Source organism: Pongo pygmaeus, chromosome 8, assembly GCF_028885625.2.
Source record: "Pongo pygmaeus isolate AG05252 chromosome 8, NHGRI_mPonPyg2-v2.0_pri, whole genome shotgun sequence".
NCBI lineage: Eukaryota > Metazoa > Chordata > Mammalia > Primates > Hominidae > Pongo > Pongo pygmaeus.
In genome coordinates, this window is record NC_072381.2 from 138705830 (window position 1) to 138724064 (window position 18235).

Sequence of the window (18235 nt, forward strand, 5' to 3'; positions counted from 1 at the left end):
AAATATGCTCTTTGAAATGGAAAACAGAAAACAAAGTATAACTAATCAAATTGCTATCACTCACAAGCCAGCCTTGTATGAAAAATGTTGTAACCCTTTTAAATTTCTCTGTTTTCTGCATATATAAGGGAGACCTTAACTTTTCAGCTTCAGAGCACTGACCCCATTTCTTTGGAGTCTGTGTTATCCGGATGGCTATTTTCAGCTTCGAGCTTGAATATACTCTTTTAAACTGGATTCTGATCCTTTTGATGTTTGAGAGTTGACAGACATAGAAACTAAGGTTGAGAATTTTGGCAGAGAATCAGAAACCATTAAAATTTTAAAATAAATAAAAGGCCTGAAAAAGAAATAATGGAAAAAATACAATGAATGGGTTTAATGGTAGATTAGACATAAAGAGAGTTTGTGAACTGGAAGATGGACCATCTGAAAACATCCAGAATAAAGCTAAAAGATAAACTACAGAATAGAGGGCAAAAGACACACAGTGTAGTGCACCCAAATCCATCACACGTGTGTCCCTGGAGTCCACGAATGCGGGGACGAGCTGGGCGGATCTAGCACACGTGTGTCCCTGGAGTCCATGCATTCAGACACAAAATGGGTGGATCTATCACGCGTGCATCACTGGAGTCCACGAATGCAGGGACAAGCTAGGCAGATCTATCACGCGTGCGTCCCTGGAGTCCACGAATGCGGGGACAGGCTAGGCGGATCTATCACGCGTGCGTCACTGGAGTCTACGAATGCGGGGACAAGCTAGGCGGATCTATCACGCGTGCGTCACCGGAGTCCACGAATGCCGGGACGAGCTGGGCGGATCTATCACGCGTGCGTCCCTGGAGTCCACGAATGCGGGGACAGGCTAGGCGGATCTATCACGCGTGCGTCCCTGGAGTCCACGAATGCGGGGACAGGCTAGGCGGATCTATCACGCGTGCGTCACCGGAGTCCACGAATGCTGGGACAAGCCGGGGGCCGAGAGAAAGAGAACAGGAGGAAACACTGAAACAGCATCTAATGACAGAATGGTGAAAACTTTCCCAAACTGATTAAAAACACAAGCCATGGATTCCAGCAGGTCTACAAACTTCCAACTAATATAGAATAGAAATGAAACAATACAATAATAACCAATACAAAATAAGTCAGAAAGAAAAGGGAGCAGAGAACAAGTGGAGAACAGAAAACACTTAACAAATGGTAGATTTAGGCCGGGCGCAGTGGCTCACGCCTGTCATCCCAGCACTTTGGGAGGCTGAGGCAGGTGGATCACGAGGTCAGGAGTTCAAGATCAGCCTGGGCAATATGGCGAAACCTGGTTTCTACTAAAAATACAAAAATTAGCCAGGCATGGCGGCACATGCCTGTAACCCCAGCTACTCGGGAGGCTGAGGTGGAAGGATCACTTGAATTCGGGAGGCGGAGGCTGCAGTGAGCCAAGATACGCCACTGCACTCCAGCCTAAGTGACAGAGTGAGTTGAGTCTCTGTCTCAAAAAAAAAAGAAAGAAAAGAAAAGGGTGAAAATCAGTCAGTTATACAATCATCTCAAGAATTTAGAAAAATAATAACAAATTAACCAAAACTAGAGGAATGAAATCATAAAGATAAGAACAGTGGCCAGGCGTGGTGGCTCACATCTATAATCCTAGCACTTTGGGAGGCCAAGGCAGGCAGATAGCCTGAGCTCAGGAGTTCAAAACCAGCCTGGCAACACGGTAAAACCCTGTCTTTACTAAAAATACAAAAAAATTAACCGGGCATGGCGGTGTGCACCTGTAGTCCCAGCTACTCGGGAGACTGAGGCAGGAGAATCGCTTGAACCTGGGAGGCAGAGGTTGCAGTGAGCCGAGATCACGCCACTGCACTCCAGCCTAGGCAACAGAGCGAGACTCAGTCTGCAAAAAAAAAAAAAAAAGAAAGAAAGAAAGAAAAAATAAGAACAGAAATTAACAAAATAAAAAATATATATCCTTTAAAAGGGTTCATAAAATCAATATAGTCCTGGCAAATCCAATCCAGAAAAAAGAAAGAAGGCACAAGCAACAAATGTCAGGAATTGGGGGGCTATTCCTTCAGACCCTACAGACATTAAAAGGTAAAGAGCAAATAGATAATACCTGCAAGTTGATGCCAATAACTTGGAAAAGAGAGAAATTCCTAGGAAATGTGAAAGATTTTTTTTTTAGAGATGGGGTCTCACTATGTTGGCCAGGCTGGTCTTGAACTCCTAGCCTCAAATGATCCTCCTGCCTCAGCCTCCCAAAATGCTGAGATTATAGGTGTGAGCCACTGTGCCTGGCCTGAAAGCATCTTAATAGTTGTATAAGTATTAAATAATTGAATTCATAATTTGAAACCTTCGTATTTAAAAACAAATGCCTTTAGATCCAGTGATGGCCTCACCAGAGAATTCCACCAGACATTTAAGGAAAAAATAACAGTAGTTTTACTAGAACTCGAAGTCTTTCAGAGAACATAAAAAGAAGAACACATCCCAATTATTTCAGGAAGAAGCATAACCTTGATACTTACAGCTAACAGGGACATTATAAGAAAGACACATCACTGGCCGATGAAAATAAATGCAAAAGTTCTTACACAAAATATTAGTCAACCAAATCCAGCATATTGAGTAAAGACCCTATATCACAATCAGATAGATGGAAGGAATGCAAAATTAGTTCAACATCAAACATTTACCCATGTAATCTAACACATTATCAGAATATGAAAGTCACATAATCATCTTAGTAGATGCAGAAAACACATTTGATAAAATTCAGCGCCTATTTGTGATTTAATAGAACACTTGGCAAATTAGCAAAAGAAGGAGACTTAATTAATCTGCTAAAGGGAGTTACAAAAACCTGAAGCAAAATTACACTTAATGGTGAAATGGAAAGCTGGCCTTCCCTCCCACTGGGAACTCAGCAGAGTGGATGATCGCTACACCTGCTTTTCCCTGTTGTTCAGGAGGCCCTGGCAGGGACAGTGAGGAGGAGGAAGAAAGAAACATGAGAAGGATTAGTAATGAAGAAGTCAGCCTGACATTATTCTCAGATGATATGGTTGCTTACATAGAAAATCCAAAGCAATGCGAAGATCAGAATTAATAAGCAGGTTTAGCAAAGTTGCCAGATACAAGGTCATTATACAAAAACCAACTTTATAGGCCAGCACTAAACAGAAAATACGTGTTTTGCAAAGATAGAATCTATAGTAGCACCACAAAATATCAGATATTCATGCTAAACATGATACAAGATGCATACGGCCTTTTCGCAGAAAACTACAAAATATCACTGGGAGAACAGGACGATAATCTGAACATGTGGAAGGAGATGCATGTTCACAGGTGAGGAAGCTGTGCAGGGTCAGTGCGACCCCAGCCATACTGCAGGGCACATGACATGCTGCTTCCAGGTGGGTCCGAAAATGCAGAGGACCACGGGCAGTCAGGACCTTCTTGAAGAAGAAGGAGGTGGGGGAAGAGGCAAGGGTGGGCTCTGCGTGGAGACTTCTGTGGCTGTTGCAGAACTGACAGAAAGACCGATGGGAAAGGATAGAGTCTAGAAACAGACTCACACCTGGGCACACTCGACCCAGCAGAAGCCAGGCTGGCAAAACGGAGAGTGAAGGGCACCTTCCCAACACCCAGCCCGTGCCCAGCCATCGCCAGTGCAGGGAAAACAGGAACTTCGTACATGCATAACGTAAGACCCGGCAACTCCACTCTAAAGATAGGCCCAACAGAAACACAGGCACGTGAAGAAAAGATGCCCCCGTAGCTTCGTTCCTAAGGCCCCAAATCTAGAAGCCACCCGAGTGCCCACCAGTGGGGAAAGAGAACCTCCACTGTGGGGTATTGATGTAATTTAATACAATTCAGTAACAATAATCAATAAATTACTACCCATGACAGCATGGTTGAATCTCAGAGACACTGAGTGAGGAAAAATGCACGCGCACACACACAAATACACAAATACACACAAATACACACACAAATACACACACACACACACAAATACACACACATACACACACACAAATACACACACAAATACACACACATACACACACAAATACACACACATACACACACAAATACACAAATACACACACACACACATACACACACACATACACAAATACACACACAAATACACACACATACACACACATACACACATACACACACACAAATACACACACAAATACACACACATACACACACAGATACACACACATTCACAAATACACACACACATACACACACAAATACACACACATACACAAATACACACACATAAATACACACACATACACAAATACACATACACATACACACATAGACACACGAATACACACACATACACACACGAATACACACACATACACACAAATACACACATACACACACACAAATACACACACATACACACACAAATACACACATACACAAATACACACACATAAATACACATACACACACAAATACACACATATACACAAATACACACAAATACACACACATACACACAAATACACACAAATACACACACACATACACACACATACACACACAAATACACACACATAAATACACATACACACACAAATACACACACATATACACAAATACACATACACATACACACATAGACACACGAATACACACACATACACACACACGAATACACACACATACACACACAAATACACGCACATACACAAATACACACATAAATACACACACATATACACAAATACACACACAAATACACACACACAAATACACACGCACACACACAAATACACACACATACACACACACAAATACACACACATACACAAATACACACACATAAATACACATACACACACAAATACACACACATATACACAAATACACATACACACATAGACACACAAATACACACACATACACAAATACACACACACGAATACACACACAAATACACACATACACACAAATACACACACATAAATACACATACACACACAAATACACACATAAATACACATACACACAAATACACATACACACAAATACACATACACATACACACATAGACACACAAATACACACACAAATACACACACACGAATACACACACATACACAAATACACACACAAATACACACACATACACAAATACACACACAAATACACATACACACATAGAAATACACACATACACAAATACACACACATACACACACAAATACACACACATACACAAATACACACACAAATACACATACAAACACACAAATACACATACACACATAGAAATACACACACACAAATACACACACATACACACACAAATACACACACATACACAAATACACATACACATACACACAGACACACAAATACACACATACACAAATACACACACACGAATACACACACATACACAAATACACACACAAATACACATACACATACACACATAGAAATTCACACACATACACAAATACACACAAATACACATACACACATACACACACATACATAAATACACACACAAATACACACACACAAATACACATACGCATACACACAGACACACAAATACACATATACACAGACACATAAATACACACACATACACACACAAATACACAAAAACACATACACATACACACAAATACACAGACACACAGACACACATACACACACAAATACAAATACACATACACACAAATACACATACACACGTACACACACATATACACACATACACACACAAATACACACACACACAGAGGGACGGGGGTTCCGTCTGCTCCCAGCTGCATTGGTTCCCCTGTGGGGTGAGCCTGGCAGGACAGGGCCAGCCCAGCGCACAGAGACAAAGTGAGGAGACCGTGTTGCCACCAGAGCCACAGGGCAGCTCCCCGCAGAAGCCAGTCGTGGTCCACGGTTCCTGCGTACCGGCTCCCAATCTCTAACACAAGCACCGCCATTTACTTCAACATTTACTTTTTTTCTTTACTAAATATCTGATTTATTAAAATTTACATGTGTATTTGTTGCAAAGTGTGATGAGGAGTCAACAGAAACTCGGGCATAAAAATAATTCATCGTCAGATACAATCTGGGCAAAAACCAGATGGCTATGATGCGTCTAAGGAAAAATGTTAGCACGAAGATCTCGGACTGTTAGAGAAGAATGTGTTTACGGATTCTTTAAGTGACTGACAATAGGTATCAAAACCATTTTGGCATTTAGCTTCCTAGATACATTTACAGGAGTGACTAACAATTTTATTTCAAAATGTGAGTATTTACATCACACCAGAAATGACATTATTTGCCATCATTTACATGTCTGGATTTTTTAAGAAACCTAGATGTTGACGTCAACATGTGTGAGTGGTTTGGCAGCTCTTCAAAATTGTTTTAGGGAAAACGAGAGCCAAGGCCCTGAAGACCCCTGCTCCACCCGCCTCAGCACGCAGCCCAGTCCAGCTGAGCGCCGACTGCGGGAGACCGAGTGAGAAGGACAAGGCCGATCCTGACAGCATCCGGGTGTGACAAGGGCCCGGCAACCCCCTTGGAGCAAGGTCTCAGGAGAAGCATCTGGGAGTCCTACCCTGGGCCCCTCACGGAGAAGGGAGGACGGGCAGGGTCTGGGCAGGGAGGGAGGAGCCAGGTTCCTCGCTCCAGCCAGGAGCCGCAGTTCAGGCTGTTGCCTCCAGCAGAGGGGAACGTCTGGTGGGAAAGGGCAGTGGGGTGGGGCAGAGGCCACGGAAGACTTGGAAGAGGACGAAAGTGCCACCAAGTCAAGGCCCTGGACCACGGACCTAATCGTGCATCCGGGAAGCCCCTCAGAATTCCGACACCACCACAAGTGTCCTCGGCAGGAAGCGGTGCCAGCACTTGCTGGGCACACAGGGCTGGCACCGAGAGGCAGCAGGGCTTGATGAGGAGGCCATTCCTTGTGGCCCACGGAGGGCTCTTGGCCATTTCAGCGTGGCACCCAGAAGCTGCTCACCAGCTGTAGAAGACGCGGGGCGTTGAATCCAGACCCTGGAGGAACTGCGCCCTCGTCCAACATAACTGAGGCGCCAGGACACGGGACCGACATCACACTCTCCACTTGGGTCAAAGCTTTATCACTGCAGGCAAGCGTGCGGGTGCCCAGGACGACTCGCAAAACATCTGGAAGTTCCCACCACTCCCCAGAACAACAGAGACCAAAGCCCACAAATCTTTAAAGGAAAGCAGCAGGTGCGTAAAAGAAAGAGCCTTCGGCCCCTGCCCGAGGCCCCTCCCCACGCGCCCATGTGCCCGGCCCTGAGCAGAAGGAGCGCTGAGTGACCAGGTGTGGGAAATGCCTGCTGAGGGGTTTTAGGCTGCAACAGCCGAAGCTGACGCAGCCGACTCCAGGAGCCCGTGAGTTCTGCATTTTACCAATCACATCCACGTCTTTCCAGGAGTGCTTGCCCTGTGGCTGCCCCCCAAATTATGGGGTTACCTTTGCCCCCATTCAGTGTCTATGTCCTCACCCCTAAGCCTGTGAGGTGACCTGAGCACTCGGTGACAAAGTCCTGTGCTTATGGGGTCCCTGGTGCCTTCCCTCTGGGGTCACATCAGCCCGGCGTTCCCCCAGAGGCGCAAGTCTGGGTGGCAGCTGAGAGGCGTCAGGGGCACATCCAGACCTGACAAAGGAAGCAGCCCCAGCCCTGCAGCAGAGGGCCCAGGAGCCCAGGGGCTCAGCTCCAATGTCCAGGTCTGAGCACCACGGTGCAGCGAGATCAGGCTCCTGGAGCAGAGTCTGCCTGCCACTTCGGCCTCCTTCCAAGACAGGGACAGGAGTGCTGCAGGCCCTGTGGGGCCGACAGAGAGAGCTCAGGGACAGCTGGCTGAGGCCACACTCTGTGAGACTGCTCCTCTCCAGCTCCACCCCGCTCCACCTTGGCTGCTGCCCAAGCTTCCAAACACCCAAGGATGGGGGGATGGGGGAGGCTGCACCTGACTGCTGACTCGGTGGACCAGGGTGGGCCCCAGGGTGTGCATTTTCAATAAGGTGGGGCTGCCTGGCTGGACGCACGGAGTCTGCCCAGCACCTGCCCCACTCCCAGCCTCGGGCTTCAGTGCCCACCTGTCTCCCGGGGAGCTGAGCCCCTGCACTCCCTGCCAGGCCAGAGTTGACAGCCCGGGTGACCGACCAGGGGACAGAGTGCTGGGAATTCACGTCCTGAGCACACTGCACCCTCCCACTCTGCGGTCAAAAGCCCTGCCTCCTTCAAGCCAGGAGCATGTATTAAGTACCTACTGTGTGCCTGGCCAGCCACACGGAGGGGGAGCTGACAGCCTGGCCCTGAAGCAGCCCCTCTCCTGTGGGAGTGCTGGGGGTGGCCGGGAAGGTGAGATTCTCCTCCACCCTCCCCGCCTCTTGGCCGGGCTTGGGGCTATCCTGGCTCTTCTGACCGCGGCACTACCGTGGGCCGGGGTCACCCTGGCGCTGAAGAAAGCCCCGGGGGGGCTTTGGGGCAGGAAGAGGTCAACCAAGAGCCCCAGGACCCCCCAGGGTCCCCCAGGACCGGGGAAGGTCGGGTGCCCCGTGGGTCTCTCCGACGCCTCCAAGTGGGGATGAGGCAGCGTTGTTGCCCCACCCCCAACACCTCCGGGTCTCCGAAAGACCCTCGCTCGGAAGAGACCCCGGCTCAGCGACCGCCCCGCCCCCTCCCGGGCCCCGCCCCCTGCGGCCCCGCCCCCCACCCCGGGCCCCGCCCTGCCCTGCCCTGCCCAACGCCTCTGCAGAGGCCGCCCCGGGACTGCGGCAGCCCCGCGCGGCGGCAGCGGGGGTGGGACGGGGGCGGCGGGAGCCGGCGAGGGGGTCGGCCCGTCCGAGCTCTCCTGGGCGCCGGCTCCGCCCCTCGACCCTCGGGGCCCAGGTGGGGCGCAGACCCCGTGGCTCCCCGCGGAGGCCACACGCCTGGCTCCGCCCCCGGTGCCTCCCCCAGGAAGGAGCGACGTCCCCTAGGCGCCGGGTCCGGACAGCGCCGCGCAGCCCCCGCGCCCCCCGCGCCCCCCGCGTCCCCCCGGGTCCGCCCCGTATCCCTGTCCGCGTCCCCCGGAGACACTGCGGCAGCAGCGGGCGGGCGGGGGCGGGCGAGGGCCGGGCGCGTCTCCATGGAGCCAGGGCGCGCGTAGCCGAGCCCAGCCCAGCCCAGCTGGAGGCCCCGGGGGCGGTGCGCGGCGCGGCCGCAGGATGCAGGCCATGGACCCGGCCGCGGCGGATCTCTACGAGGAGGACGGCAAAGACCTGGACTTCTACGACTTTGAGCCGCTGCCCACCCTCCCCGAGGACGAGGTGAGCCCCCGGCCCCACTGGGGGGCCCCTTCCGCCGCCGAGGAGTCCGCGGAGAGCGCCCGGGGGGAGGACCCGGGAGGGGCTGTGAGCTCCCGCCTCCCCAGGCGCCCTCCTTGGCCAAGGGGGTCCCACCGCCGTTCTCAGACCCCGCGTTAGGATTTTCATCCGGAGGGGACAGCACCCCCGAATGCGCACGGGACGGCGGTGGGTGGGCAGCCCCTGCAGAAGTTGGTGCGCGGTGGCTCCTGGTGGAAACCCTGGCGGGACAGTGTGGGGGCAGCGAGGGGGACGGAGGGGGGTCTGCTTACTCCCTGCCGGGCCCCAGGAGGCCAGCGGGGCGCAGGGCAGCAGAGTCCAATCAGGCGCCGCTCAGGAGCTGGGGGATGAGGTCCCCGGAGCTGAGGTTCAGGAGCGGGGGGTGGGGGGAGCGCTGGATGACTGCCCCCCGAGACTGAGAGCTGCTTCCTGCTCTCTGGTTCTCCGGGCCTTCAACCAAGATCCCCCTACCCCGCAAGGTGCAGAGGGGCTCTGCCTGCCATCAGCATACCCTGACGCTTCTGCTCATGGACCACCCACCCTACAGCACCGGCTGCCCAGACCCCACCTTGGCTGGGTCTGACCCTGTAGCTCAGCTCTGGCTTGGCTGGGATGGAGTGGACAAGCCAGGCCCGGAAGCATGAGAGGTGGCCCCCAGGGGATGCAGCAGCTCCCAAAGGGACCCTCATCCTCCAGGGATCCGAGATCTGCCAAACCTCCAACAGGCAAGAGCCCAGACGCTGGGCGCCTGTGTCTCCAGGTGACAGCGTTGTCACCTGCAGCCATTAGTGGGATGTTGCGGCGCCCTCTCTTTAAAGCCGGCCAAGCAAGCCTGGAGCAGGGAATCCCGGCTGCAGCAGCCCTGGGCCTGACCCCCTCGCAGTCCCCACCTGCTGCCCCAGGGGAGTGGGCTCTGAAGGGACCGGGAGTTTCTGCTGTGGAAGCACCGTCTTTCTGGGAAGGTTCAGCCCCAGGAGGCCCTCTGCCCGGCCACCTAGAAACGGCTGAGGCTGTGCGGGGGTTGGCGCTGCCCCCGCCCCCACCGTGGCCTGGATTTGGTGCAGTTGAAGGCTGCAGAGGGGTGCAGCCAGGGGAGTCAATAAAGCTTCCAAGATCACCGCGGCTCTCACCGAGAGGGAAGGGCAGCCCGCAGCCTTCAGAAACACCCCAGGACACATCCCAGGGTATCTGTTAGGAGGCCGCCTTCTCATCACTCTGGGAGGCTGCCCTGAGGACGCAGCTCTTCCCACAGCTCCTTCGTGCATCAGAGGCCTGGGCCTTGAGGGCCTCCCCGCGCCGCACACGGAGGCAGCAGCCGGTGCCACGCACACAACACGCCGCGCCAGGCGTGAGCCCACTTGGAGCCACAGGCTGTCTTTCTGCACGCCCCCCACCCCCGCTCCCCACCCCCACGCACACACCAGTGTCCTCCGGCCAGCTGGACAGCTCCCGGCCGGCACAGTGCTGGGGTGGGGGGCTCCATCCTGTGACGGCCACCAAGGCCTCCAGGTGAACTGTGATCCCATGAGTTAGCAGCATGCAGTGGGAACGTTCAGGTGGGCCCTTCGCAGACACTCCTGGAAAGCATCGGGAGATCCCTGGCCCAACCCTGTGCCCAGTACTGAGCCCAACACATCCCATGTCTCAGAACTCCCCTGGCATTCGGACTCTGCTTCCCACACGTGTTTGGCTTGGAAGGTTCTGAAATCTCCATCGGGGCACGTGGCTGCACCTGACTTGCATCGGAAAACCGTCCTGGGTGAGGTGAGGGCACGGTGAGGCTGCATCATCATCCCAGAATGCCAGGAAGGCCAAGGGTGCAGGGCAGCTGCCGGGAAAGCACGGTGGCACCAGGCCCAGGACATATGCAGGCTGTGTAAGATGTAGGAACTCACTCATTCTACAGCTAATTATAATGGCTGGCTCCATGGTGGGGTCAAGAAATAGACCCCTATGGACACCCACCAGAGCCCCTGGAATGTCCCTCCCTTGACATGGTCCCAGAGAAAATCCAAATGGCTGCTGAACATGTGAAAAGATGTTTGCTCATTGCAATCAGGGAAATGCAAAATACACCCCCACGAATGCCTTCCCAAGACCGCCAGGCTGGCAAGAACTGAAGAGCGGACAGCAGCGTGTGCTGGCAAGGACGGTGCAGCAGCTCTCCCTCGCGCCAGTGGGAGGACAAATGGAGCAGCCTCTTTGGAAAACAGCCCAGCATTCGCTGGTGAAGTAGAAGGCACCAGTGCCCTGTGTCCCAGCAACTTCACTATGGTGTGGGCCCCAGAGACACATGGCCGTGCATGTGTGAGAACACTCTCAGCTGGAACCCACCAGAGCATCAGCAAGTGGGCCAGCAGGTCCTGGAGGATGTGGCCAGGTTGGATCCCTGGCCACCTGCAGGCGGCCCCGCTGGGTCAGTACAGGCAAAGAACCACCAGTACACAATAGACAGGGAGATGTTCTGTCGGGGCAATGCAAGGAGGGCTTCCTGGAGGAGGTGTCCTGCCCGGGATTCCCATGAGATTTCAGCCACTGTGGATGGGGGTATGGGATCTGAGGCAGAACAGTGCGATCCAGGCAGAACAGCAGCTGCAGAATAGGCACACAGGCCAGGCGGCCGGAGTCGATGGATGGGCAATTCTGGCTGCCCCATGGGGATTCAGATGAGACGAAGAGGGTGCACCGGTTTGGGTGCCAGAGCAGGACGTGTCCCAGGTCCCTGCGAGGCAGGCAGCACTGTCATCCCTCTCGGAGTTCAGCAAGTGCCTCCCAGAACCTCCTGTGTGTCGGTGTCGGGCTGGGCTCAGAATCTGAGGCTGGACAGGATGCAGTTGCTCCCTGGAGGGGCACACAGCTGGGGGCTCCCAGTAAAGAAGAGGATGTCCCCGCTGCAGGGTCCATATGACATCTGTGCCAGGACGAGCTCAGAGCAGAAGGCACCTCGGGAGCCGAGGTGGTTTTGTGGTGGAGGCCTGGCAGTGTGGAGAGAGCTGACAGGAGGCCTTGGGATTGGCAGCCAGTGCTCCCAGCAGTGATTGGAGTTTTGTATTGGTCCTGTTAGACTCCCACGGCTGAAAAAAATCAGTTGGTCATAAGACAGTGTATTTGAAATGCGCCACATGGTCTAGGCGTCCCTGTGTAACCCTGGCTCGAAATCTGCCTGGTAGTGTGGCAGGGGGTGTGGGAGCTTTCTGAATGCACAGGAGCCCCTGATGGGGACCTGCCATGAGATAAGGGTCCTCGGTGGGAAGCGTGCCCTGCCCTCTGAGACCCAGGGGCTGGCTGATGTGCTGCTGCCCTGGAGAGCAGCGCAGTCCTGGGGGTTCATGTCCACCTGCCTTCCCAAATCCCTCCTCCCACCTGGGATGGGGGTGGAGTTCGTGGCCACACAATTGCAAAGTGGGGACCAGTCTTTCCTGTCCTGCAAGGAACAGGTCTTAGGTGGTCCCCGCTCTCAGACCTACCCCATGGCTCACCCAGGCACGCCCTGCTAGGGATGGTAAGGGGCAGGGTGGGTGGTCGGTGGGCTGGGCTAGGTCATGAAGAACCCTCTGGGCCTGCCCAAGAGGCTGGGTCTGTGCCAGCAGACGGAGTCACTGAAGGCTGGCCAGCCACAAGGTCAGACTGTATTGGCAGGGGCAGGAGAGGCTGAAGTGTGGAAAGTCACGAGGCCCCAGCCTGCCGTGGGGCCCTCGTGGGTGCCAGGCAGGCAGGTGCGCAGGAGGAGGCGCTGGGCAGACAGACGGGCGTCGGCCAGCTGAGGCCGACGTTGCTATTCACAGCACGTCACCTCCTTCCCAAGTGTCTGCCACAGCCCATTAAACTCCTGTCGAGGCCACCTCGGCAGCCCCACAGCCTGGCTGGGCGTATTTTACTTGAGCATGAAGCCTCCTGGCCCAGCTATGGACTTGAACCCACCTGGTAGCAAGGCTGAGAGCCCCAGGGTCTCCAAGGGCCCCTTCTGGAGGTGACTACAGGACGCCCAGATAGCTTCCGACCTCGAGGGTGGTTGTGGGGGTGTCTGCTGGGATGCGGTGGGGGGGGGGGCCACGGACGTGGGATCCCCAGGCTGCTGAGTGCTGCCTGTGTCTCTCCCAGTCTCTCTCGTCCTGTCCTGGCCTCTCGGGCCTGTCTGACCCCCCCTCGCTCACCCAGCCACTGTGGATTCGGGCAAGGGGGGCTAATTCCTCTCACCTGTGCCAGAGCAGGGTGGAGGCTGCAGGTCCCAGAGGGCAGGTGACCTGGGGCCCAGAGTTCAGGCCTGGGAGCCCTTAGCACATGACAAGACCCCCTGGGTGGCCGGGCTCAGGACCCTGTGTGAGCGGAAGCCCACCCTCTGGACAGCCCCAGAGAGGCTGAGACAATCCTGTCCCTGAGGGGAGGCTTCAGCCACAGACCCCATGGAATTCACCGCTAAAGTCATCCAGAGAATCTCTGACAGAATTCAGACACGCCCACCTCTCATGGGTGCTGGGGCTCCAGGTGTCCTGCTTCCCTGAGGGGAGGAGGGGGCTGCCCATCACCAGGCGTCTCCCCTCCAGGTCTGAGCAGGAGGGCGTGCTGTGTGCGAGGGGTGGCCCTGCTGGCACGGTTGACCTGGGCTCCCTTCCCGGGTCCACGTGTCTCGACACCACTGTGTGAGCTGGCGACAGGCCCCCTGACCTGTGAGCAACAGCCAGAGGCACCCCAGGGCCCCACAGGGGGACAGGGACCGGCTCAGATACACCTCATGCTGACTCCCTTCCTCCTAAGCAGCACAACCTACGGGGTCCTCAGGCTTGTTTACCGCTTAGTGCACATCTGTGCCAATGTTTGCAGGCATGTGTGTGTGAACACGTGCTGTGTGCATGTGTGTGCAGTGCATAGGACTGTGTACATATGTGTGTGCCTGTGTGTGCAGGTGCATGGGTGTGTGCATGTGTTTTTGTGTACACAGTGCCCAGGTACCTCTTCAACCAGCCCCACAGGCGTCGCTGGGAGCTTCGGGCTCTCTGGAGTCCTGAGGAGTCCTGGGCGGTGCTACGAGGGCGGCAGGCTTGAGCCCAAATCAGAAACACCTTTGATCAATCACGGACCACAGGAACGGGGCAGGGAGATTCCCACCATAGAAAGAGCTGGAAGAGTCTGGGAAATGATGTCATCAAGCCCCTCCCTGGACCGCAAGAAGGAGATGGATGGGATGTGCCAGGCCCCCACGAACAGACGCAGACCCAGCCCCATGGGCAGGCCCACTGGGTGCCCGTGCCCTGATCCCGTCGTTTGTTGGCCTCCTGCTTTGGTTTGAGCCCTTCATCCCTTTCCTGTGCCTGGGGGGCCTCTTGCAGTGCCAGCCGCTGGGGCAGGGTAGGGGGACTGGAGGCGGGAGGTGCCTCTCAGGACATCAGCCCAGTGGCACCAGTAGAGCCAGCGCCGCTCTGTGCACTGGGGGAGAGGGGGAGCCAGGGATGGGGCAGAAGGGGCCTCTGCTTCCTCCTCACCTGCCCATCCCATCCTCCGAGGCCCCGTGTCCAGAGCCTTGCTTGACCCCACCCACATGTGTCCAGGCTGCAGCCCCCAGCCACCCCTCCTACCTGCACATGGGGTGCCCCGGCCAGGGAGCAGCACACCCAAGAGGGCCTTCAGCTCCATACTCTGGGGTGCGTGCAAGTGTGAATTGTGCAGCCTTGTGTGTTCCTGTGAGGGTGTGTGCACCAAGTATGGGAATGGGTGTGTGCGGGTATACGTGTCTGAGCGTGCATGTGGTCAGTGTTAGGCATGTGTGCAGTGGCGTGTAGTATGTATGTGAGTGTGAGGTGTGTGTATGAGGATGTCTATTCTCATTGCATGAGTGTGTGTGTGTGAAGCGGATGGAACTGTGAGTGTGCACACGCCTTGCACCAGCATCTGAGTGTTACTATGTAAGCGTGCCCTGTGTTGGCGTGTGTCTGTCTGAGTGTTACTATGTAAGCGTGTCCTGTGTTGGCGTGTGTCTGAGTGTTACTATGTAAGCATGTCCTGTGTTGGCGTGTGTCTGTCTGAGTGTTACTATGTAAGCGTGTCCTGTGTTGGCGTGTGTCTGAGTGTTACTATGTAAGCATGCCCTGTGTTGGCGTGTGTCTGTCTGAGTGTTACTATGTAAGCGTGCCCTGTGTTGGCATGTGTCTGTCTGAGTGTTACTATGTAAGCGTGCCCTGTGTTGGCGTGTGTCTGAGTGTTACTATGTAAGCATGTCCTGTGTTGGCGTGTGTCTGAGTGTTACTATGTAAGCGTGCCCTGTGTTGGCGTGTGTCTGTCTGAGTGTTACTATGTAAGCGTGTCCTGTGTTGGCGTGTGTCTGAGTGTTACTATGTAAGCATGTCCTGTGTTGGCGTGTGTCTGTCTGAGTGTTACTATGTAAGCGTGTCCTGTGTTGGCGTGTGTCCGTGGGATGCATGTATGGGGATGTGTGTGTCTGTGTGAGGGTGAGCACACGTGTGCTAGGTGGGTATGTTTGTGCGTGTGCATGTTCGTTGGGGGTGTGGGTGTTGGTGGCAACCATCGTGATCACAACTGAGCCCTCACGGAGTCCAGGAGCCCACTCGGATTTGGAGGTGAGCCCACACGGGGGCGGCCGGGCCACGTGGAGGGAACCGCTGTGACTGTGTCCTCCGTGTGAACTGCCTGGAACAAATGTTGGCAGCGCGTGTGGTTGTACGTCGTGTGAGTGTGTCAGGATCACGCCCCATTAGCTCTGCACGAGTCCACAGTTGGGGATGTCCACTCCGTCGCCTCGCTCATCTGTTGGCAGCCTCCACAGGCCAGTCCAGCCGTGAGCCTGCAGGGTCAGGGGTGCCCCACGGAGTAGGTGACCCAGCAGCTCTGGCCAAGCCTCCAGGAGGAAGGCCCCGTGCCCAGGCTCCAGGAGCAGACACCTGCTCCCGGCAGCACGCCGATGGTGCCACCAAATGTTCCATGGCTCTGACGTCCAGGGAACAGCAGGACGACTCTTGAAACAAAATGAGACGTGGTCTAAAGCCCTTTCCCTGACCCACGCGTTGAAATGCTGCCACGAGTCGTCCGTTTCCCCAGGGAATCGTCTCGGTGGGGGTGCCGGGGCCTGGCTGGGGGTCCTACTGGGCTCACGGCCAGGGCCTGTCTTGGCAGGAGAACGTGTCTCTGGCTGACATCCTCTCCCTGCGGGACCGCGGCCTCAGCGAGCAGGAAGCCTGGGCTGTGTGCCTGGAGTGCAGCCTGTCCATGCGGAGCGTGGCCCACGCTGCCATCTTCCAGAGCCTGTGCATCACGCCCGACACCCTGGCCTTCAACACCAGCGGGAACGTGTGTTTCATGGAGCAGCTCAGCGGTGAGGCGGTGGTGGCGGCGGGCATGCGGGGCGGAGGTGCCTTTCAGAGTGGATGTGAGCACTGGCTCTGCCGGAGCGGATGCTGGGAGCATGCCCGGACCCAGGTTTCCGGTGGAGACCTTCTCTTCCTCGGGAGGGACTCAGGCTGGAGAGTGGCCGAGGGTTCGTGGGGGTGCCTGCTGTGCCAGGGCAGTCACGCCTACCCTCAGACACCAGAGGGACACTCGGCCCGCCCCGGGCCCCCTCCGCTCAGGACTTCCCCTAAGGGCAGGTCGTGCGCCTCTTCTGTCTCCCCTGGGCCAGTCCCGCCTGCCCTGCTGTGAGTGGACACAGGCCCGGGAGGGTGGGACGCCCCTGCCTCGGTGGGTCAGCTGCTCCCACTGCGTGGCCCCTGCCCGGGAGCTGATTTTCCCTGGTGAATGTCTTCAGCCTCCTTCTTGGGAAAGCGGTAGAACCCTTCCCTCTTCCACTTTGGAACCCATTTCCTACCATGACTGTTAAGGAGCTGATTTCCCTTTTTCGTGGCCTAAAATGGTCTGGGGATGCCAGGTCTGTGGGGAGGGGACCTGGGGCCGCTCCCCCTCCAGGCCCTTCCCGGCTGGCGGGTTCAGGTTCACAGGTGTGACCAAAGCCTTCTCTCCTTCTCTCTCTCCTCCCCAAGATGACCCTGAGGGTGCCTTCGTTCCCCCCGAGTTCGACGTGACCGGGAACACCTTTGAGGTAAGTGCAGGTGGGGGTAACGTGCCACGCCCCCCCTTACCTCTAAGGTGGCCTCTGCTGTTAACTCAGAAACGCACCTGCCTTGGGGCGGCCTCTGCAAGTGGCCTTTGGCTGGGAGCCGCTGCTGCCCGGTTCACTGGGCCACAGGGACGGCCTCTGGGGCACACCCGGCTTCGTCCCCTGCAGCGTTCTCTGTGGGCAGCATGGACTGTGGGTTCTCTGTGGGCAGCTTGGACTGTGGGTTCTGTGGGCAGCTCGGACTGTGGGTTCTCTGTGGGGCAGCTCGGACTGTGGGTTCTGTGGGCAGCATGGACTGTGGGTTCTGTGGGCAGCTCGGACAGTGGGTTTTCTGTGGGGCAGCTCGGACTGTGGGTTCTGTGGGCAGCTCGGACTGTGGGTTCTGTGGGCAGCTCGGACTGTGGGTTCTCTGTGGGCAGCTCGGACTGTGGGTTCTGTGGGCAGCACGGACTGTGGGTTCTGTGGGCAGCTCGGGCTGTGGGTTCTGTGGGCAGCTCGGACTGTGGGTTCTCTGTGGGGCAGCTCGGACTGTGGGTTCTGTGGGCAGCACGGACTGTGGGTTCTGTGGGGCAGCTCGGACTGTGGGTTCTGTGGGCAGCATGGACTGTGGGTTCTGTGGGCAGCTCGGACTGTGGGTTCTCTGTGGGGCAGCTCGGACTGTGGGTTCTGTGGGGCAGCTCGGACTGTGGGTTCTGTGGGCAGCTCGGGCTGTGGGTTCTGTGGGCAGCTCGGACTGTGGGTTCTGTGGGCAGCTCGGACTGTGGATTCTGTGG

At 55.4% G+C, this 18235-nt stretch overlaps 1 protein-coding gene across 5 annotated transcripts in view; it reads left to right on the forward strand.

Annotated features, from left to right (window-relative positions):
* The first annotated feature begins 8877 nt into the window (after window positions 1-8877).
* KNDC1 (kinase non-catalytic C-lobe domain containing 1) overlaps window positions 8878-18235 on the forward strand; it is a 70377-nt gene continuing 61019 nt past the window's right edge. For 2 of the 5 annotated variants that reach the window (XM_054504010.2, XM_054504011.2), the window contains exons 1-3: window positions 8879-9364; window positions 16526-16724; window positions 17386-17444. In XM_054504010.2, coding sequence (XP_054359985.1) covers window positions 9263-9364; window positions 16526-16724; window positions 17386-17444 — 360 coding nt within the window. In that variant the 5' untranslated portion in view covers window positions 8879-9262. Of the gene's footprint in view, window positions 9365-16525; window positions 16725-17385; window positions 17445-18235 lie in introns of all 5 variants that reach the window. The other 3 variants (XM_054504007.2, XM_054504008.2, XM_054504009.2) reach the window with 2 other exon arrangements.